Source organism: Emys orbicularis, chromosome 2, assembly GCF_028017835.1.
Source record: "Emys orbicularis isolate rEmyOrb1 chromosome 2, rEmyOrb1.hap1, whole genome shotgun sequence".
In the NCBI taxonomy this organism is placed as follows: domain Eukaryota; kingdom Metazoa; phylum Chordata; order Testudines; family Emydidae; genus Emys; species Emys orbicularis.
In genome coordinates this window covers 2,632,973-2,652,059 of record NC_088684.1, presented here as the reverse complement: position 1 = coordinate 2,652,059, position 19,087 = coordinate 2,632,973, and the positions used below count along the sequence as shown (strand labels likewise).

The 19,087-nt window shown below is 66.1% G+C and overlaps 1 protein-coding gene across 1 annotated transcript; it reads left to right on the top strand.

Moving 5' to 3' along the window:
- The first annotated feature begins 1,277 nt into the window (after positions 1 to 1,277).
- Positions 1,278 to 17,314, top strand: SLC39A4 (solute carrier family 39 member 4). Its single transcript, XM_065399834.1, has 12 exons — positions 1,278 to 1,487; positions 5,777 to 6,061; positions 8,105 to 8,309; positions 9,023 to 9,273; positions 10,382 to 10,553; positions 10,922 to 11,094; positions 11,498 to 11,659; positions 12,985 to 13,092; positions 13,535 to 13,589; positions 15,007 to 15,159; positions 15,486 to 15,673; positions 17,183 to 17,314. Exons 1-12 carry the CDS (start codon positions 1,278 to 1,280, stop codon positions 17,312 to 17,314), a joined length of 2,094 nt encoding a protein of 697 aa, XP_065255906.1.
- The last annotated feature ends 1,773 nt before the right edge of the window (positions 17,315 to 19,087 follow it).

Genomic DNA, 19,087 nt, shown 5'->3' with positions numbered 1-19,087 from the left:
GAGTCTAGTGGGTTAGAACAGGGGGTTGGGAGCCAGGACTCCTGGGTTCTATCCCCAGCTCTGGGAGGGGAATGGGGCCTAGTGGGATAGAGCAGGGGTGCTGAGAGCCAGGACTCCTGGGTTCTATCCCCAGCTCTGGGAGGGGAATGGGGCCTAGTGGGATAGAGCAGGGGGGCTGAGAGCCAGGACTCCTGGGTTCTATCCCCAGCTCTGGGAGGGAAATGGGGCCTAGTGGGTTAGAACAGGGGGTTGGGAGCCAGGACTCCTGGGTTCTATCCCCAGCTCTGGGAGGGGAATGGGGCCTAGTGGGTTAGAACAGGGGGTTGGGAGCCAGGACTCCTGGGTTCTATCCCCAGCTCTGGGAGGGGAATGCGGCCTAGTGGGATAGAGCAGGGGGGCTGAGAGCCAGGACTCCTGGGTTCTGTCCCAGCTCTGGGAGGGGAGTGGGTCTAGCAGTTAGAGCCACAGGAAGGGTGAGTCAGGGGGTTCCTGGCTCTGGGAGGGGAGCACGTCCTAGTGGTTACAGCAGAGGGCTGTGGCGTCAGGGCTTCTAGCCCCAGCTCTGCATTGATTCACTGCATGACCCTACATGAGTCACTTCCCCTGGGAGCCCGTTCCCCGTCTGCGGTGCGCGCTGGGGCTGACGAGGCCGGTGTGAGGGTCGGGGCTCGCCAGGGCAGAGTGAAGTGCCTGTCTCCAGCAGAACCACCCCTGCTGTTCACAGTCCCCATGGGGGGCTGGCCTCCAGGGGAGGGAGTTAAGGCACAGAGGGGAAAGGATTGGCCCAGGTGGAGCGGGGACCAGGAGCCTGTCGTCCATGCGTCTGCCCCGTGCAGGGCTTCCCTTCCTCGTGGAGGAGCTGGGGCCGCTGGGCGAATGACTGTCCCGTCTCCAGGGCCGGGGCTGGAACCGTGTTGGGCAATAGCCTCGAAGCAGGTCCTGCCTGCTCATTTCCTCCCGGCGGGGGCAGCTCTGCTGACGATGCTGGAGCGGGCACGGCCTCTGCTCTCCTGGCAGAGCAGAGCCCCGCCACTCCCCGGCGGGACAATGGGCTGGGCTGGGTAACTCGGAGCCACCTTGCCCTGCCCCTATCGCAGGAGGATCTGCAGAGCTGGACGGGTTCTGTGGAATGGTTAACCCGAGGCAATCTCACCCTGAGCCAATCACAGGCGGCAGCAGCAAATACCTGCAGGATTAGAGCCACTGCTCCCCACAGCTCTGGCTCTCTGGCCCCGGGGAGCCTGGCCGGAGCCAGCGTGGGCCTCGAGGACACTGCCATGGCGCTCCTGGTGCCCCTGGTTCTGCTCTGCCTGGGGGGGGCTGTGTGCCCGGGGCGAGGGGCGCCGGCGCCCAGCCAGGAGCAGGTGCTGCAGAGCGTGTGGGCCCTGCTGGCGTCGGGAGAAGGCTCTCTGCCCCACGCTGCCCTGGACTCCCTCTTAAGTATCCTGGCGGCCCGTGTGCAGTGCCCAGCAGTGCCGTGTGAAAAGGTAACGCCGCAGCCAGGCGCGGTCCGCTCCCCTCCTTCCTCTGCGGGTCGGGAGCAAAGACTGGGTCAAACTCCAGCCCGGGCGGGAGGGGCCGAGGCAGCAGGAACGGCAGGTTCCCAGCCGGGGCATCGCGGCCAGGCCGCGGCAGGAGCGCCCCGTCCGGGGGGGAGGACGCGGGGGTGCGACGCAAGGGGGAGATGTTAAGGGAGGGGGCGTGCGGGGATGGCTCCGGCCGGAGGAGCATCTCCCCGAGGGATGGGGGAGCCCTGGCGTAGCCGGTGCATTCAGAACTGGCGCTAGCATGTGCCGGGCAGGGGTGGGAGGGTCTCCTGGCTGCCCCGGCTGGTGGCTGGGATCCAGGCCAGCTCCGGCACTCACACCGGGAGGGGCAGGGAGGCAGCTCCTTTGTTCCTGACAGTTTGCCATCACTTAACCCCGTACTCCCCTGCCGTAAACACAGGGCGTCTCTCCCCAGACACAGAACCGGCCCCTCGGCCCCCGTTTCCCTGGCAGGTTCCTCCCCGGGGCCCCCCCTGCACCAGCCCAGTGTTCGCTAGGAGCAGGCAGGTCAAGCCCCTTGTGAGCAGAATCAGCCCAGACTGGCCGTGGCCGTTCTGCAGGGGTGGGGTGGAGCTGGGGACCTGCACAGGGGGCTGGGGCAAGCGCCAAGGGGCTGCCAGGGCAGAGCCAGCCTGTGGCCTCGATTCTATTGCGAACATCTCAGTGCGCCCGCTGGGCTCTGGCTGTTGTCCAGGGCTGCAGTTACTGAGGTGACTCGGAATATTACCATTGACTAGTTCGAATCCCGGGCAGTCTCTGGTCAGGGAAATCCCCTAGGAAGTCAGTGGGAGTTTGGCCTGCACTGCAAGGGAGCAAGGCTCAGAATTCGCCCCTCCCTGCCGCCAGCGGGAGCCTGGCATGCCTGCTTCGCACGGGTGTCCATGGCCAACCAAGGGGCAAGGGAGGGGGCATCGGGCCTGTGCTCCAGACAGTGTGTGTGTGCGTGCGTTCGTGCACTCTGTGTTTGCATGCTCCCCTTGTGTCCAGCGTGTGTGCACTGGGTACGTGTGGGGTGTGCACTGTTTGCAGGGTGTGTGTATATGTGTGTAGCATATGTGCACTATGTGCGTTTGTATGCAGTGTGGGGTGCGCAGTGGGTACGTGTGTGTGCACGCACATTGTGGGGTGCGCAGTGTGTGTGTGCAGTGTGTACGTGGGGGGTGTGCACCCAGTGGAGGTATGCAGTTTGTACATGCGCAGTGTGGGGTGTGCAGTGTGTCCATGTGTGTGCAGTGGGTGCACAGTGTGTACGTGTGTGCGCCCGCAGTGGGGGTGTGCAGTGTGTAGGTGTGTGCGCCCGCAGTGGGGGTGTGCAGTGTGCGCACGTAGGGGATGTATGCAGTGTGTGTGTGCAGTGTGGAGTGTGCAGTGTGTAGGGGTGTGTGTGTGTGCAGTGGGGGTGCGCAGTGGACGTGGTTGTTATTTTGCAGGGGAGCTGTAGACCCCGGGCGGATCTGCTATCCCCATGCGTCTGGGGAAGGCAGAAGCCCCCTTACTGCAGTAGTGGGACGGCTCTTCCTGGCCCCTCCTCAGGGCTGGGCCTCAGCCGCTGGAGCAGGGGGCTCAATCGCCTGGGACTGGCTGTGAGCTGCAGGCCGGGCACTGCCCTCGGGTCTCTCCCAGGCTCCAGCGCAGACCCAGAGATGCTGGCTGCCTGGGTGAAGCGGTCTCAGCCCAGCTGCCTACGCTCCCCCCTCCATGGTACATCCACACTGCAAAACAAACAAGCAAACCCCGGGCCCGTGGCAGAGGGTCTCAGAGCCCGGGTCTGCAGCCTGGGGCTCACAGCACCATGCTCAAAATAGCCAGAGTTGGGGCTCTGAGACCCACCCCCCTCCCCGGGCCTCAGAGCCCGAGCTCCAGCCAAGCCTGACGCGGCTACAGGGCCATTGCCCGAGGCTGGAGATCTGGCTCTGAGACTGGCTGCCCGGAGGGGGGGGGGGGGCGTGTTTTGCACCGGAGATGAACCCACTGACCCCTGGCTAGAGCATGCAGGGAGCTGGCCGTTCCCTGCTGCCTAGGGCTGGGTGCTTTGCATCCGCACAGGACGCCCGGCCAGCCACGCTCGCCTGAGAAGAGCTGCTGAAGGGTAGATAAGAGGCAAAGGCTCCCCTGGGACAGGGCTACCCTGGGACTGGGTCATCAGTAGGGTCCCTTCCTGGACACCATTGGCCCTGTCCTAGCATCACGTCCCAGGGACGGCCACGCCTGCGTGTCACTGAAGGCCGTGTCAGTGCGTCGGGCCCGCCAAGAGCTTGGTGTGTGAGCTCACCGCCACCTCGCTGGAGCGAGCGAGCCCAGCCTTACCCCCACCTGACATGGGGAAACCGAGGCATGAGGTGGCAAACACAACCGGCCTGCTGGTCACGGGTGCCCGGTGCCCACCTGTGACGGGTTGGATCACAGAAACCCCCTTGGGAGCTGCCACCCAATGTGCAAAGACTACCCCTGCTTCTGTTTTCCCTGCCAGCTCAGGACTCCAGCACCCTGTCTTGCTGAGTCAGACACTCCTGTCTGGCTCCAACACAGACCCAGGGTCTGAATCACTTGTCCCAAAGCTGCAAGTTTACCTGAAAACAGCTCTCAGAAGTGTGCTTGTCTTTAGCACTCAGATGCCCAACTCCCAATGGGGTCTAAACCCAGATAAATCCGTTTTACCCTGCATAAAGCTTATGCAGAGCAAACTCATAAATTGTTCGCCCTCTATAACACTGATAGAGAGATATGCACAGTTGTTTGCTCCCCCAGGTATTAATACATACTCTGAGTAAATTACTAAATAAAAAGTGATTTTATTAAATACAGACAGTAGGATTTAAGTGGTTCAAAGTAGTAACAGACAGAACAAAGTAAGTCACAAGCAAAATAAAATAAAATGCGCAAATCTATGTCTAATCAAACTGAATACAGATAATCTCACCCTCAGAGATGCTTCAGTAAGCTTTTTCTCAGACTGGACACCTTCCAGGCCTGGGCACAATTCTTTCCCCTGGTACAGCTCTTGTTCCAGCTCAGGTGATAGCTAGGGGATTCTTCATGATGGCTTCTCTCCCTCTCTGTTCTCTTCCACCCCTTTATATATCTTTTGCATAAGGCGGGAACCCTTTGTCCCTCTGGCTTTCCACCCCCTCCCCTCACTGAAAAAGCACCAGGTTAAAGATGGATTCCAGTTCAGGTGACATGATCACATGTCACTGCAAGACTTCATTACTCACTTGCCAGCACACACACATACAGGGAGACTCACAGGTAAACAGCCATCTGCAGACAATGGGAGTCATCAAGATTCCAAACCATCATTAATGGCCCACACTTTACATAATTACAATAGGCCCTCAGAGTTGCATTTTATATTTCTAGTTTTAGATACAAGAGTGGTACATTTCTACAAATAGGATGATCACACTCAGTAGATTATGAGCTTTGTAATGATACCTTACAAGAGACCTTTTGCACAAAGCATATCCCATTTGCATTATAGTCACTTATTATCAAATTTTTTATAAAACTATCCCAGTTACATTATATTCACTTATTATCATGTTTTTATAAAACCATGTAGACTGCACAACGTCACACCACCGCCCCCGAGAGCTGCTGGGTGCTCAGCATGTCCCAGAATCCGGCCACACGTCCGGGTGCCAATGTCAGGTGTCCGACTGTGAGACCATCGGCCCAGCTGTCAGCGCCCGTGGTGCAGAACCCTTCTGATGCTTCCGAGTGGGAGCTCAGCCAGGGATGGTGCCCAGGGTCCACCCTGTCCCTCTCAAGGGGGCTGACGGCTCAGGGGAGGGTCCTGGGATGGGAAAGGTTGGAAACCGTTGGCCTAGACCATTCCCCAGCTCTCTGCTGTGACTGGAAGCAGCAGGGCCCGAAGCTCACACAGCAACAGCTCGAAGCCGGGCACTGGCAGGGTAGCCGCTGGGGATCCCAGCTCCTCGGGCCCCAGGCTCACTGCCCCAAGGGCGCCAAGGTCTGATGCTGGGGTAAAATGTCCCCTTTGAGCCCAGTGCCACACGTCACCTCGAGGGGCTCCCCACCCCGCAGATGGATCGGGGTAGTTACCCCAGCACAGCCTAGCCCTGAGCCGAGGCAGGCGTGGCAGGGCACGCCAGGCATCCAGTGGCTCTGCAGGCCCCAGGCCATATTCCCAGCTTGTCACCGATGGCAAGAGGCTGCCGGGTCTCAGTGCGGTGTGGTGTGTGCCAGCTCTGCCCCTCTCCCCACAGTGCATCTCCGTGCCGGATGTCTTCACGCTCGTGGGCAAGGCAGGGACGGGCGACGCCAACCTCACGGCTACGGAGCTCCCGCAGCTCGGTGCCGGCGTGCTGCTCTACCTGACAGACCCCGCGGCCATCTGCGCTGCAGTGAGGGGCGGCCAGTGGGTGGCCGAGGCCGGGGCCTTCCTCACCAGCTTCTCCAGCGGGAATCCCGCTGCGGGGCCCACGGCGGAGAAAGTGGCGGAGCTGCTTGGAGGCATGCGGGAGAATTACAGAGACGCAGACAGGCACCAGGTAAGTGTGTGTGTGTGTGTGTGCGCGTGTGTGACTGCTCCCTGCTGGGGAATCTGGTGTGTGTCACTACTGCCCCCTACATTGGGGTTACAAAACTGTATGGAGGGCTTGGTAGGGAAGGCTGTGCCTCCCCAAATAGCCTGGCCCCTGCCCCCTATCAGCCCCCTCCCACTTCCCGCCCCCCTCAGAACCCCTGACCCATCCACCCCCCGGGCCTTTTAAATCGCCGCCACTACCCCGGGGCCCCCCCAGCTATTTAAAGGGCCCAGGGCTCGGGCTGCAGTAGCGACGGCTGGGAGTCCCGGGTCCTTTTAAGTTGCCGGCCTGGGGAAGCTGCCCCCTGCCGGTGTGGTCGGCTGTGTACTGGCTCTTGCCGGTACGCCGTACCGGACAGGACTGGCTCACTTTCACCTCTGGACTCAGGGCTTTAGCCCCATGGAGTGGGGAGCATGGGCCTGGAGAGGTTGGGTCCGGGACTTTGACTGAGGGGTGTCATTCTGAGTAACGAGGCGAGGCGCTGTTTTCCAGTGCTGTGTCTATAAGAAGCAGCACAGGAATTTGGAGCAGTGACATCACAGATAAGCCCTTCACTATAAATGTGGTGTCACTAGTTACTACCCAGCACCGTCCAGCCGTGCGATGGGCAGTTCTTGCTGCGGGTTGTGGGCAGGAGACAGGAGTCGCCCCCGTCTGGATTGGGCTGGATTTTTGTGGCCACACACTGGAGTCGGGATGTTAACAACATTTTTGGCACAACAAGCTGGGTGCAGTGCTCTGTAGGTTTGCACTGCTCCCTGGTGCACCAGTAGCCGACGTAGACTGAGTTGTGTTTTTGTACAGTCCCATTCTCTGTCCCCCCGAACCCCCTCCCCCAGCACTGACTATTAAGCTCAAGTCATGCAAGCCCTGTGGCATGGCCGGGCTGCCGGCCCTGGCAGAGCTGGGGGGTGAAGTCAGCTTAGAGTCCCTCTCTGAAAACACCAACGCTCACAGCCAGGCCCGAGTGCCCCAGTGGTTCTGTGTGCCGGGATCCTGGCTCATTGCAGGCCCAGTGCCCTCTGCACACGAGGCCTGTGCCAGTCAGTGGAGTGCGGATGGGGCCAGGAGTCTGTCACCCACCCCGATCACCCCTGCTGACTCGAGCCACCGGGTCCCAGCCGAGCTGCCCCCGTCACTCGCCGGTCGCCTTGCCCCAGAGCAGCGCAGGCGGGGCCGTGGGACAGTCCGGGCGGTGCCAAGGGCCACCCGAGAGCTGGAGCGAGGCAGCCGCGTGAGCCGGACCCTTTCCAGCCAAGTGGCGCTGCCGGGGCTGCTGGCGAGAGAGCTGGGACTGCAGCCAAGGAAGAAATTGGCTGGTTCCACCTGTTAGCAAACAGCTCCTGGGACTGAGGCTGGAACTGGCCGGCAGAGCCCAGCGGGTGTGTCCAAACCACCAGCTGTGACCCCCCCTCCTCGAACACTGTGTAGGGAGAGGGGTCAAGGTCCCCCCGGGAGCCTATGGGACACCCTGATCTGTCGCTGTCACGCTAACGCCTTGCCCCCCTCCCCGTATCACCAGATCTCACCTCTAGGGCACGTCTCCTAAAGCTCCAAGCCCTGGAGTCAGGGGATTACGGGAGACTCGCAGCGCAAACGCCCAGCAGCTTCCAGCCCTCCGGGCTGCTGAGAAAAGCAGGAGACAGCCACCCCCCGAGCTCCCGCTTTGGTATTTCTAAGCCCATCCCATTGATGGGTGGGCCTGGATCAGGCATGTCAGCTGCTGCTGTTCCCCAACACCCCTAGCTGGGGAGCTGGTCTTGACCCCCAGGCCTGTGCCCCCCAAGTCACAGGACAGCTCCCAGAGCCTGTTGCAGTGCCTGGACTCATCTCCTTTTGGGGGGCACTTTCTCACTCTCCTTCCCCTGTGTGTCCCACCCCCACGCCATCGAATCCACCCCACACTCTCCCACATGGTGGCTGGGGGAGCCCAGACCCACGGGGCGGAAGTGGGTCTGGTCTGGGACTGGGAGCCGTTCTCATCAGCCCTTTCCCCCCCCCCCCCAGCCGTGCCTGGACGCGGAGCACGTCCTGCAGAAGAGCACTGCGGTCTCCGGCCGGGTGGCGGCCGACGTGGCCGGGCGGGTGCTGGTGACGGTCACGTACCACGTGCTGCTGGGGGACTGCTTCCACGCCCTGCCGCACCCCCACTATTTCCTGGGGTACATCTTCCGTCGCTACGGCAACGAGTCCCAGAACCTGACGCTGGCAGGTGAGTCAGGGCAGCCGTGGCCGGGGGTAACCGAGGGCTCGGTACCCGCCCCCCACCCGGCTCCTCCTCGCAGGGCCCCAGAATCCTTTGCAGCAGGCCACTGGGGGAGGGCTTTGCTGAGCCCCTGCCCCTTGGGAAAGGCTGGCACAGGGCGATGGGTCCTGCGGCCCTACAGCTCCATGGCCAGCGGGCGCTTGGCACGGGTTTCCCTGCCAACGGGGCGTGTGCCACCTGCTGGCTCCAGGTGTGAGCAGGGTGCCCTCCGGTGGCAGGCTCAGGGACGGTGCTGGTTCCGAGAGGCCCCCGGCACAGCCCCGCTCCGCGGAGCCCCCCGCAGGCCGATGGCGTCACGCAGGCTGCAGTGTCCCCATTGCAGGCCAGAGAGCTGGGCTCCCCCGCAGCCTGGCTGGGCTCTCCCCTCGCACCGGGGGAGCCGGGCTCAGAGGGGGAAATTCCTTCAAAGCCCCGTCCCAGCCCCTGCCTCAGGGTGGGGGGGAGCAGCCGGGATGTTCCACTCCTGGAGCTCTGGGCAGCTTGCGCGCCAGCATCCCCGGGCCCCAGCCAACTCTGAGCCCAGGAGGTGAGCCCTGGGGTGGGGGACGGGGCAGGAGGCTGCAGTGATGGAGCTGGGCGGGGGGGCTGCAGGGGAAGGGCCGCTCCTGCCGAGGGGCAACTGGGCTGGGAGCGGGCATGACGGGCTTGGCCTGTGACAGGCCTGACCGCACTGATGGGCCAGCTGGCCTTGGGGCCAGAGGACGAGCACACGGACCATCACCATGATGACGAAGCACACGCCGATCACCACGAGGAGCCCACGTCAGCTCCCCACAACAGCCAGCGCCCCGGCAACCACACAGCCCCCGGCGATCACTTGGACCCGCACCACGGCGACACGCCCAGGCGGCTGAGACGGAGCCTCCCGGGGCAGAGGGAGCCGGACAATGCCGGTCTCGTCTGGGACACGGTAGGCAGCAGGGCTACAGCTGTCCCCATGCCGGCAGTCCGAGGGACCCGGAACCCAGGGCAGGGGCGTCTGGAGAATCATCGGGTTAAAGGCCAGAGGGGCCCAGATCAGAGTCTGACCTCCTGAGTGTCACAGGCCCCCAGCACCCCCAGGCGAACCCCACAGCCGAAATGTGGCAATGCACCACAGCTCACAGGCAGAGCACAGCAGGGACCGCAATGGCAGGGCAATGTCCCAGTGAGCTACACCCAGCTAATCCTGCAAGTGACCCACACGCTGCAGGGGAAGGGGAACCCCCCGAGGTCCCTGCCAGCCTGACTGGGGGAAACTCCTTGCCCACCCCACATGTGGGGGTGTCAGACCCTGGGCATGTGAGCAAGAACTAGCCAGCCAAATGCCAAAGAAAGGGACTGGCCTGGCCCACCCCGCCCAGTGCCCCATCTCCGGCCATGGCCATTCCCAGTGCTTGAGAGTAAGGAGATAAATCCTCCCAGAATACACTGGGGAAGATCCTTCCTGACCCCGCCGGTGGCCGGCTGAAGCCCTGAAGCAGAGACACAAAACCGGAAGTGTCCAGCTCTCTCCTTCCTAACCCCAGTTCACTTGCTCTCCCCACAACCCCTAGTGGGAGGCTGTCCCCAGCCCCAGAACAGAACCCAGGAGTCCCGACTCCCTCGCCTCCCAGGGCTGAGAACAGCCTTTCTCAGGGCCGTTGGTACCGCCTGGCAGCAGCCTGGCTGGGCAGAGGCCTGGGGAATGTTTCCCACCCGCGTTTGAGTTTGGGGCCGGACTCGTGTCCTGCTGTCTGGTTCACAAGGGGCAGCCGCAGCCCTCGGGGCAGGTCCCAGGGCAGGAAGCAAAGAGCCGCCCACCCAGGCAGTGTGGCAGCAAGAGCGTCGTGCTTGGGCCTCGGGCTGGCAGCAAACCTGGGCAGGGCAGGCGGAGAACCAGGAAACCGTCTGGGGGTGGGCTGGATCCATGGCGCTGGAGCCGGCACAAAGCCCTGGAGAGGCCGCTCTCCTGGCTGAGGGCTCTGGGCCGCGGGGGGCTCAGATCCATGGCTTGGGTGCCGCCGACTCCATCAGTAACTCCCCATCTGTGTTTCCAGATATGTCTGAGCCCCGGCGACCTCCTGGAGATTTACAGTCTCGACCCCGACGCAGGGATCTCTGGCCCGGACTTCACCAGTCTCAGCCCGGCTCTGCTCCAGCAGCAGCTCAGCGGGGCCTGCTCTGTCCCTCACCTGAGCGTGCCCGGCGGCCGACTGACCGAGGCAGAGAGTGAGGCCCTGTCTCCTGTGCGGGGGGGGCGGGCGGGCGAGAGAGGCCCCATGGCTGGGCTTGGCGGTGCCCGTGGGTTAGAACAAGGGGCAGCCCCCGGGGCGTGCGGACATCTCTCCATTTCAAAGCATCTGGTGGTGGGGCGGGAGGCGGTGCCCACGGTGCCCCCGTGTCCTCACAGCCCCTAACGGCTCGGGACTGAGGACAGTCCCGTGCCCTGCGGGGGCAGACCCCAGCTCCCTCCTGCCTCAAGTGCCTGGGGAGGAGCTGGACGGGGGCATCTGGCTGCCTGGGATTTCCGCGTCCTGCCCTGTGCAGGGCGGTGCGGGGCTCCGGGCCGGGGTGGGTAACACCCGCTCTCTGCACAGGGTACATCTATGGCTCGCTGGCCACGCTGGTGATCTGCCTGTGCGCGCTGCTTGGCATCGTCCTGCTCCTGTGCACCGCCTGCGCCAGTGCCTACCCGTACGTCATCCAGGGCTTTGTCAGCCTGGCTGTGGGCTCGCTCACTGGGGACGCCCTGCTCCACCTCATCCCCCAGGTGAGCAGCTGGGCCCACTCCCGGGGACTGAGTGCACAGCTCGGAAATGGGCGTGGGTGAGCACCCGGGGGGCTGTGTGCATGGGCACGTGGGCCAGTGCACGTGGGTATACATGTGGGCATGTAGGCGTGTGAGTGGGCACATGGGTGTGCGTGCGGGCATGTGGATGTATGGATGGGCACATGGGTGTGCATATAGGCACGTGCGAGTGAGTGCAGGTGAGTGTGCAGATGGCTGTGTGTGTGCTGGCCAGTGTCGGGGGAGGCGAGCATGCACATGGGTGTGTGGCACTGGCAGGGGCGTGTGCTTACACACAGGGAGTGCGCGGGCAGAGAGGGGGCGTCCCCGCGTGCCCAAGCGAGTCCCCCGCCCCGGCTGAGACTCCCTCGTGCTGTCGTTGCAGTTCCTGGGCCTGCACTCGCACGTGGACGAGGGGCACGCGCACGGGGCTGAGGAGGCCGGGACCAGGGACACCATCTGGAAGCTGCTGGCCGTGCTGGGTGGCATCTATGTCTTCTTCCTCCTGGAGAAGTTCTTCAGCGTCCTGGGGGGCAACGAGCCCGAGGTCTGGGGGCGAGGGAGGCAGGGGGCAGATGGGGGAGGGAGGTGGGGTATTTTGGAGGGGCAGGGGGCACAGAAAAAGCAGGTGCTCTCCCTTGGCAGTCAGCACTGACCCCAATGCCCCAGTGCTGCACTAGGGGGCGCTGTGGTGCAGGGAGCGGGGCAGGGGTGGGGCAGGGGCTCAGTAGGGGGCACTCTCCCCTGGCAGTCAGCAGTGACCCCAATGCCCCAGTGCAGCACTAGGGGGCGCTGTGGTGCGGGGAGCGGGGCGGGGGGCTCGGTAGGGGGCGCTGGGTTGCAGGGAGCAGGGCGGGGGCTCAGCCGGGAGCGCTGTGGTGCGGGGAGCGGGGCGGGGGCTCGGCAGGGGGCGCTGTGGTGCGGGGAGCGGGGCGGGGGCTCAGCGGGGGTCGCTGTGGTGCGGGGAGCGGGGTGGGGGCTCGGCGGGGATCGCTGTGGTGCGGGGAGCGTGGCGGGGGCTCAGCGGGGGCGCTGTGTTGTGGGGAGCGTGGCGGGGGCTCGGCGGAGGGCGCTGTGGTGCGGGGAGCGGGGCGGAGGCTCAGCGGGTGGCGCTGTGGTGCGGGGAGCGGGGCGGGGGGCTCGGCGGGGGGCGCTGTGGTGTGGGGAGTGGGGTGGGGGCCCAGCGGGGGTCGCTGTGGTGCGGGGAGCGGGGCGGGGGCTCAGCGGGGGCGCTGTGTTGTGGGGAGCGTGGCGGGGGCTCGGCGGAGGGCGCTGTGGTGCGGGGAGCGGGGTGGGGGCTTGGCAGGGGGCGCTGTGGTGCGGGGAGCGGGGTGGGGGCTCGGCGAGGGGCGCTGTGGTGCGGGGAGCGGGGCGGGGGCTCAGCGGGGGCGCTGTGTTGTGGGGAGCGGGGCGGGGGCTCGGCGGAGGGCGCTGTGGTGCGGGGAGCGGGGTGGGGGCTTGGCAGGGGGCGCTGTGGTGCGGGGAGCGGGGCGGGGAGCGGGGCAGGGGGCTCGGCGGGGGGCGCTGTGGTGCCGGGAGCGGGGCGGGGGCTCAGCGGGGGGCGCTCTCCCCTGGCAGTCAGCGCTGACCCCCATGCCCCGGGGGCAGGGGTAGTGGGAACTGTGCTGCTGGAATGGGTTAAAGCTCTCCTGGCCCTTCCCCGCGTCTCAGCCAACACCCCGTCAGGCGCTGCCTCCCTGCCGTTCCCTGCAGTGCCTGTTGGGCACAGGTGGCGCGGGCGCTCCGTGCTCTGGGCTGCGGGTGGCTGTTGCATCTGCCACGCCCCCGAGGCAGGTGCCCGTGGGGCCCGTGGGCCACTCCCCATCGGTGCCGTGGGGGGCGCTGGGTGAGCTGTGTGTGTTGCTCCGGCAGGAGGAGGCTGGCGGGGGGCACCCGCACGACCACGCCATGTCCCTGCAAGTCTACCAGGCCGAGCAGAGGAGGAAGAAGCAGGAGAAAGGAGCCTCGCAGGCCGACCTGGTAAAGCCCAGCCCCCAGCCCCCAGCCCCCAGGATGGGGCAGGGAGGGGGATGACGCAGGCTGCAGGGCAGGGCCAGCCAGGTGGGCCTCACCCACTGGGCAGCACCAGGTACAGCCCAGTGGGCACGTCTCTGAATGTCGCCTTGCCCTTGCTACCTTCATGGCTCGGCACAGCTCTGGGGCCGGCCTGGCAGTGAAGGGGTTAAGGGGCAGCTCTAACAGGGGCTGTGCCTGCGTCCTGCTCACAGCTGGATGGAGCGGGGCGCGTGTCCCATGCCAGCTGTGCCTGGTCTTGCGGGGGGCTGTGGCCAGGGGTCCCAGGCTCACTACTCAGGTGAAGGTCTGGGCCCCATGGGGCACCCCCAGGCAGCTGCTGCCAGCAGAGGGCTCCCCGGGGTGAGGGCCAACCCTCATGCTCCCTGTCTGTCCCTCCCTCCTCCAGGTCACCGCGGAGGAAGACAGTCTCAGAAAGACGGGGCAGGGGAGACGCAGCCGGGGTGAGTGACTTAGTGCCTCTGCCCTGCAAGGGGCACCAGCCTTGTGAGCCCCTCGTGCCACTCGCCAGCCCCAGCAACCGCCCCCCCATCCCAGAACCCCTAATCAGCCCCCAACCCCAGACCCCCATCCCAGACCCCCCAATCAACCCAACCCCAGAACCCCTCCACCAGACCTCTGACCCCAACCCCAGACCCAGCGGGGCTAGGCCAGGGAGGAAGGAGTGGCTCAGGTACTGGAAGGCTGGTGCTGAGGAAGGTCTGGGGACCAGGGCAGGTGGGGCCCTACAGCCTGTTACCCGCAGCTCTGGGGCGAGCCAGCCAGGCTTCCCCTTTCTGACTGCTGCTCCTGCCTGGTGCCCTTTGCCCCACCCCGAGACACCTTTCAGCTTCTCCCCCAGCTTAGTGGTTTGGGAAAAGCAGAAATATTTGTTACCCCCCAACCCAGGTGGGACTTGAACCCACAATCTTCAGCTCCGGAGGCTGGTGCCTTATTCATTAGGCCGCTGGGTCTGCAGTGAAGAAATTCCTCTCACACACTGGCATAATGAGAAGGGCTTGGCAGTGTTCTGCCCCAGCAGAGGGACCAGGCCTGGCAGGACTTTCCCGCATGGGGCCGCGTGGCTCCTCGGGGCTTCATGACCCATCCCTAAAGTATCCGCCGTTCACTACTGTCAGAGACGGGAACCAGGGCCACTGGGATGAGCCTGTGCAGGAGGAGGCGGGCATCCTGGAAAGCTGGGCCTGGGGGTCTGGGTGGGTGGGACAGGGGGCCCCAGGCTGGCTGGGGCTGGGGGTCTGTGGCAGGGAGCCCCAGGCTGGCTGGGGCTGGGGGTCTGTGGCAGGGAGCCCCAGGCTGGCTGGGGCTGGGGGGCTGGGGGCCCCAGGCTGGATGGGGCTGGGGCAGGGAGCCCCAGGCTGGATGGGTCTGGGGGGCTGGGTGAGGCAAGGAGGTACCAGGCTGGCTGGGGCTGGGGGTCTGGGGCAGGGGGCCCCAGGCTGGCTGGGGCTGGGGGGCTGGGGGGCTGGGGCAGGGAGCCCCAGGCTGGATGGGGCTGGGGGGCTGGGGCAGGGAGCCCCAGGCTGGATGGGGCTGGGGGTCTGTGGCAGGGAGCCCCAGGCTGGCTGGGGCTGGGGGTCTGGGGCAGGGGGCCCCAGGCTGGATGGGTCTGGGGGTCTGGGGGGCTGGGGCAGGGAGTCCCAGGCTGGCTGGGTCTGGGGGGCTGGGGCAGGGGGCCCCAGGCTGGATGGGGCTGGGGCAGGGAGCCCCAGGCTGGATGGGTCTGGGGGGCTGGGGCCCCCAGGCTGCCTGGGTCTGGGGGGCTGGGTATGTGGGGTAGGGGTCCCCAGGCTGGCGGTGGTCTCTCCATTGGGAGGGGACCGGCCCCTGGCCCAGCCCTGACTGCCCCTCGCTCCGCAGAGCAGCGCATGATCCCCTACATGATCACCATCGGAGACGCCATCCACAACTTCGCCGACGGGCTGGCCGTGGGGGCTGCCTTCTCCACCTCCTGGAAGACGGGGCTGGCCACGTCGCTGGCCGTGCTGTGCCACGAGCTGCCGCATGAGCTCGGTGAGCGGCTGCCCCGGGGGTGGGGAGTCGCCGGAGGCTGGGCCGCCCCGAGGCCGTGCAGGGGGGTTATTCAGCCCAGACCCCATGGGACCCTTCCCAGGGACTCCGGTCCGGGACCGGCTCAGAGCAGCTCTTATCGGGCTAGCTGGGGGGTGACTCCTGGCCCAGCCCAGGCCAGCCAGGCTCCGGCTGGGCCAGCCCAGGGGAGGTGACGCCAGCCCAGGCTGGCTAAGGGCGGCTCCTGCTGGCCTGGCGTAGTGGGGGGTGACCGGCAGCCCAGGCTAATGGCAGCCCCCCCTGACGTGGTCTCGTTCCCGCCCTGCCAGGGGACTTCGCGGCCCTGCTGCATGCGGGGCTGAGCGTCAAGAAGGCCTTGCTGCTGAACTTCAGCAGCGCCCTGACCGCCTTCCTCGGCCTCTACATCGCGCTCTCGGTGACGACGGGCGAGGAGTTCCAGGCCTGGATCTTCACCGTGGCCACGGGCCTCTTCCTCTACGTGGCCCTCTGTGACATGGTGAGTGCCTCGCACGCAGGCGTCCCCGGCTACCGACCCCCGCCCTGCCCCCACGCCCAGCTCGCCAGAGGGGAAAGGTCCGAGCCCTAATCCAAGGGTCCCACTGAGAGCTGAGTCTGGGAGGGGGGGAGCTCTGGGCTGGGCTAGCAGGGGGCTGCGGGTCGGGAGTGAGGGGTGTCGGCGGAGCTGGGGGAGGGGGGAGCCCAGGGGTGGGCTAGCCGGGGCTGTGGGTCGGGAGTGAGGGGTGTCGGCGTAGTGGCATGGGGGAGGGAGCCCAGGGGTGGGCTAGCCGGGGCTGCGGGTCGGGAGTGAGGGGTGTCGGCGGAGCTGCTGGAGGGGGGAACCCAAGGGTGGGCTAGCCGGGGCTGTGGGTCGGGAGTGAGGGGTGTCGGCGTAGTGGCATGGGGGAGGGAGCCCAGGGGTGGGCTAGCCGGGGCTGTGGGTCGGGAGTGAGGGGTGTCGGCGGAGCTGCTGGAGGGGGGAGCCCAGGGGTGGGCTAGCTGGGGCTGCGGGTCGGGAGTGAGGGGTGTCGGCGGAGCTGGGGGAGGGGGGAACCCAGGGGTGGGCTAGCCGGGGCTGTGGGTCGGGAGTGAGGGGTGTCGGCGTAGTGGCATGGGGGAGGGAGCCTAGCACTGGCTCTCTCCTCAGGACTGGGTGCCCCTCGTTTTCATTAGCACAGAGTTCTCCCCTGAATTCAGTGAGGTGACGGGGGCAGAGGGCAGCGGGTGCCAGAGCCTGGCGATGGGGGGCAGGGCCTGCTGCAGAAGGGAACAAAGGGCCCCTCGGCTCAGGGGCCAGGGCTGCGCTCGCTGGGCCCCTTGTAAGCCCTGCTGTCCTGGGGGAGCCCAGAACCCCCCCTGTGTCACTGCAGCCCCCTCCGTGCCCTGTCACCCCCTCTCAGTCCAGCCCACGAGCACCGCCCGCCCGCTCCCGGCCGGGGGGTTCAGCAGAGCTCCCCAGCTCCGCAGGCCGGCAGGGGTGCAGCAAGCCCGCTCCTCAGCCAGGGCGGATCCCAGCACCGCACGCGCAGGGGCTGTGGTGCAGAAAGCGGGGTGGGGACTTGCTAGGGGGTGCTCTCCCTTCAGGGTCCCTAACGGCTGTGGTGTGCCAGCCCAGCGCTAGGGGGCGCTGCCTTTCCAATGAGACGTAAAACGCAGGCCCCTGATCTCGTGCACTCAGCAAAGCTCGCCGGGTACTTTCCCGCTGCTGGGGCCTTAGCCCCCTGTCCTGGCCAGACCCCCATGTGGCTGCTTCCCTTCGGCCCCCCTGCAGTGGGATTTGTCTGGGCAGCGGTGTTGTGGCCGTGAGCCAGCTGCCCTGGCTCACCCCAGAGGTGGCTGCATGTCGGTGGTGGGCGCTGCTGGGAGAGCTGTGGGCCAGGCGGTGCTGTAGCCTCTGACCCAGTCGCCCCCCAGGTCAGAAGGGCAGCCGGGGCCACGCGCCCCAGGCTGGCTCCGGACCGGGCACGGTGGCTGCAGGCCCTGCCCTAACCCCCCGCTTCCTTTCCAGCTGCCGACCATGATGAACGTGAAGGACAAGCGGCCCTGGCTGCTCTTCGCCCTGCACAACCTGGGCCTGCTGGGGGGCTGGGCCATCCTGCTGCTGCTGTCCCTGTATGAGGAGAACCTCACCCTGCTGTGACGCCTGCCCGGCCCCCCATGGCCCTGAGCCCACAGGGGGAGGTGGGGCTGCTTCCAGGGGGCAGGCGGCGCAACAAGCAATGGGCATGACTGAGGGGCCTGCTCATTACTGATGCCCGGGGACCATCTGCCAGCGGTGGGGTCCCTGGTGGGGGAGGGGCGCTGCACAGAGCACCCTGTGCCCGTTTGTGCTATTTATTGGGAAAGCAACACCCCCCGGGCCCTGCGCAGGCACTCAGAGGGCTGGCACCATTCACACCCACCCCCCGGGCCCTGCACGGGCACTCAGAGGGCTGGCACCATTCACACCCACCCCCCGGGCCCTGCACGGGCACTCAGAGGGCTGGCACCATTCACACCCACCCCCCGGGCCCTGCACGGGCACTCAGAGGGCTGGCACCATTCACACCCACCCCCCGGGCCCTGCACGGGCACTCAGAGGGCTGGCACCGTTCACACCCACCCACGGGCTCTGCGCAGGCACTCAGAGGTGAGGCACCGTTCACACCCACCCCCCAGGCCCTGCACGGGCACTCAGAGGTGAGGCACCATTCACACCCACCCCCCGGGCCCTGCACGGGCACTCAGAGGGCTGGCACCATTCACACCCAGCCCCCGAACCCCACACGGGCACTCAGAGGGCTGGCACCATTCACACCCACCCCCGAGCCTTGCACGAGCACTCAGAGGGCTGGCACCGTTCATACCCACCCCCCAGGCCCTGCGCAGGCACTCAGAGGGCTGGCACCGTTCACACCCACCCCCCGGGCCCCGCATGGGCACTCAGAGGGCTGGCACCATTCACGCCCAGCCCCCGGGCCCCGCATGGGCACTCAGAGGTGAGGCACCGTTCACACCCACGCCCCGGGCCCCGCACGGGCACTCAGAGGCCTGGCACCGTTCACACCCACCCCCCGGGCCCTGCGCAGGCACTCAGAGGGCTGGCACCGTTCACACCCAGCCCCCGGGCCCCGCATGGGCACTCAGAGGCCTGGCACTGTTCACACCCAGCCCCCCGCAGCTGAAATAGCCCCCTCCGAGGCTCGCCCAGACTAGCAAGGAGGAGTGGGTCGAGGAAGAGGGTCCCCAGGGCAGGCACCCCAAACACAGATTTCAGGGACACTCCTCCCCCGCCCCAGGGATCGCCCCTCCCGCAGCACTGCTCGCCCAGCGCAGCTCTGCTCCCTGGGGCTTGGCTCAGGTCCTGTGGCCCTGCCCCCTCAAACTGCCCCAAGTGCTCTGCCCCCACGCTGCTGGGGACAGCCCCACTGGACAGGGATGGCCTGGGGCTCCCTGGCAGGCCCATCGCTTGCTCAGCCCCACAGCCCAGCCGTGGACCCCAAACTCCCCCCACAGGGCCCTCTGCCCCACGCCGATCCCATGTGGGAAGGAGCCCAGCCACATGCCGCCCCTGCTCACACTCGGCCCTGCCCTGGGGCTGGGAGGAGGCCACCCGCTTGGTTGTGCCCGGGGATCCGTGACGGCTCGTGCCAGGCCCCAGTCCCCCGGCCGGGCTCCTGCCCATCTGCCCCATGGACAATAAAACAGTGCGTCTCCCAGGTGCTCTCTGCCTTGCTGTGGGCGAGGGTGGGGCTGTGATGGGCCCGGGGCAGGGGGGACTCTTGGCCTGCTAAACCCAGGGTTGTGAGTTCAATCCTTGAGGGGGCCACTTGGGGATCCGAGGCAAAAATCAGTACTTGATCCTGCTAGTGAAGGCAGGGGGCTGGACTCGATGACCTTTCAAGGTCCCTTCCAGTTCTAGGAGATGGGATAT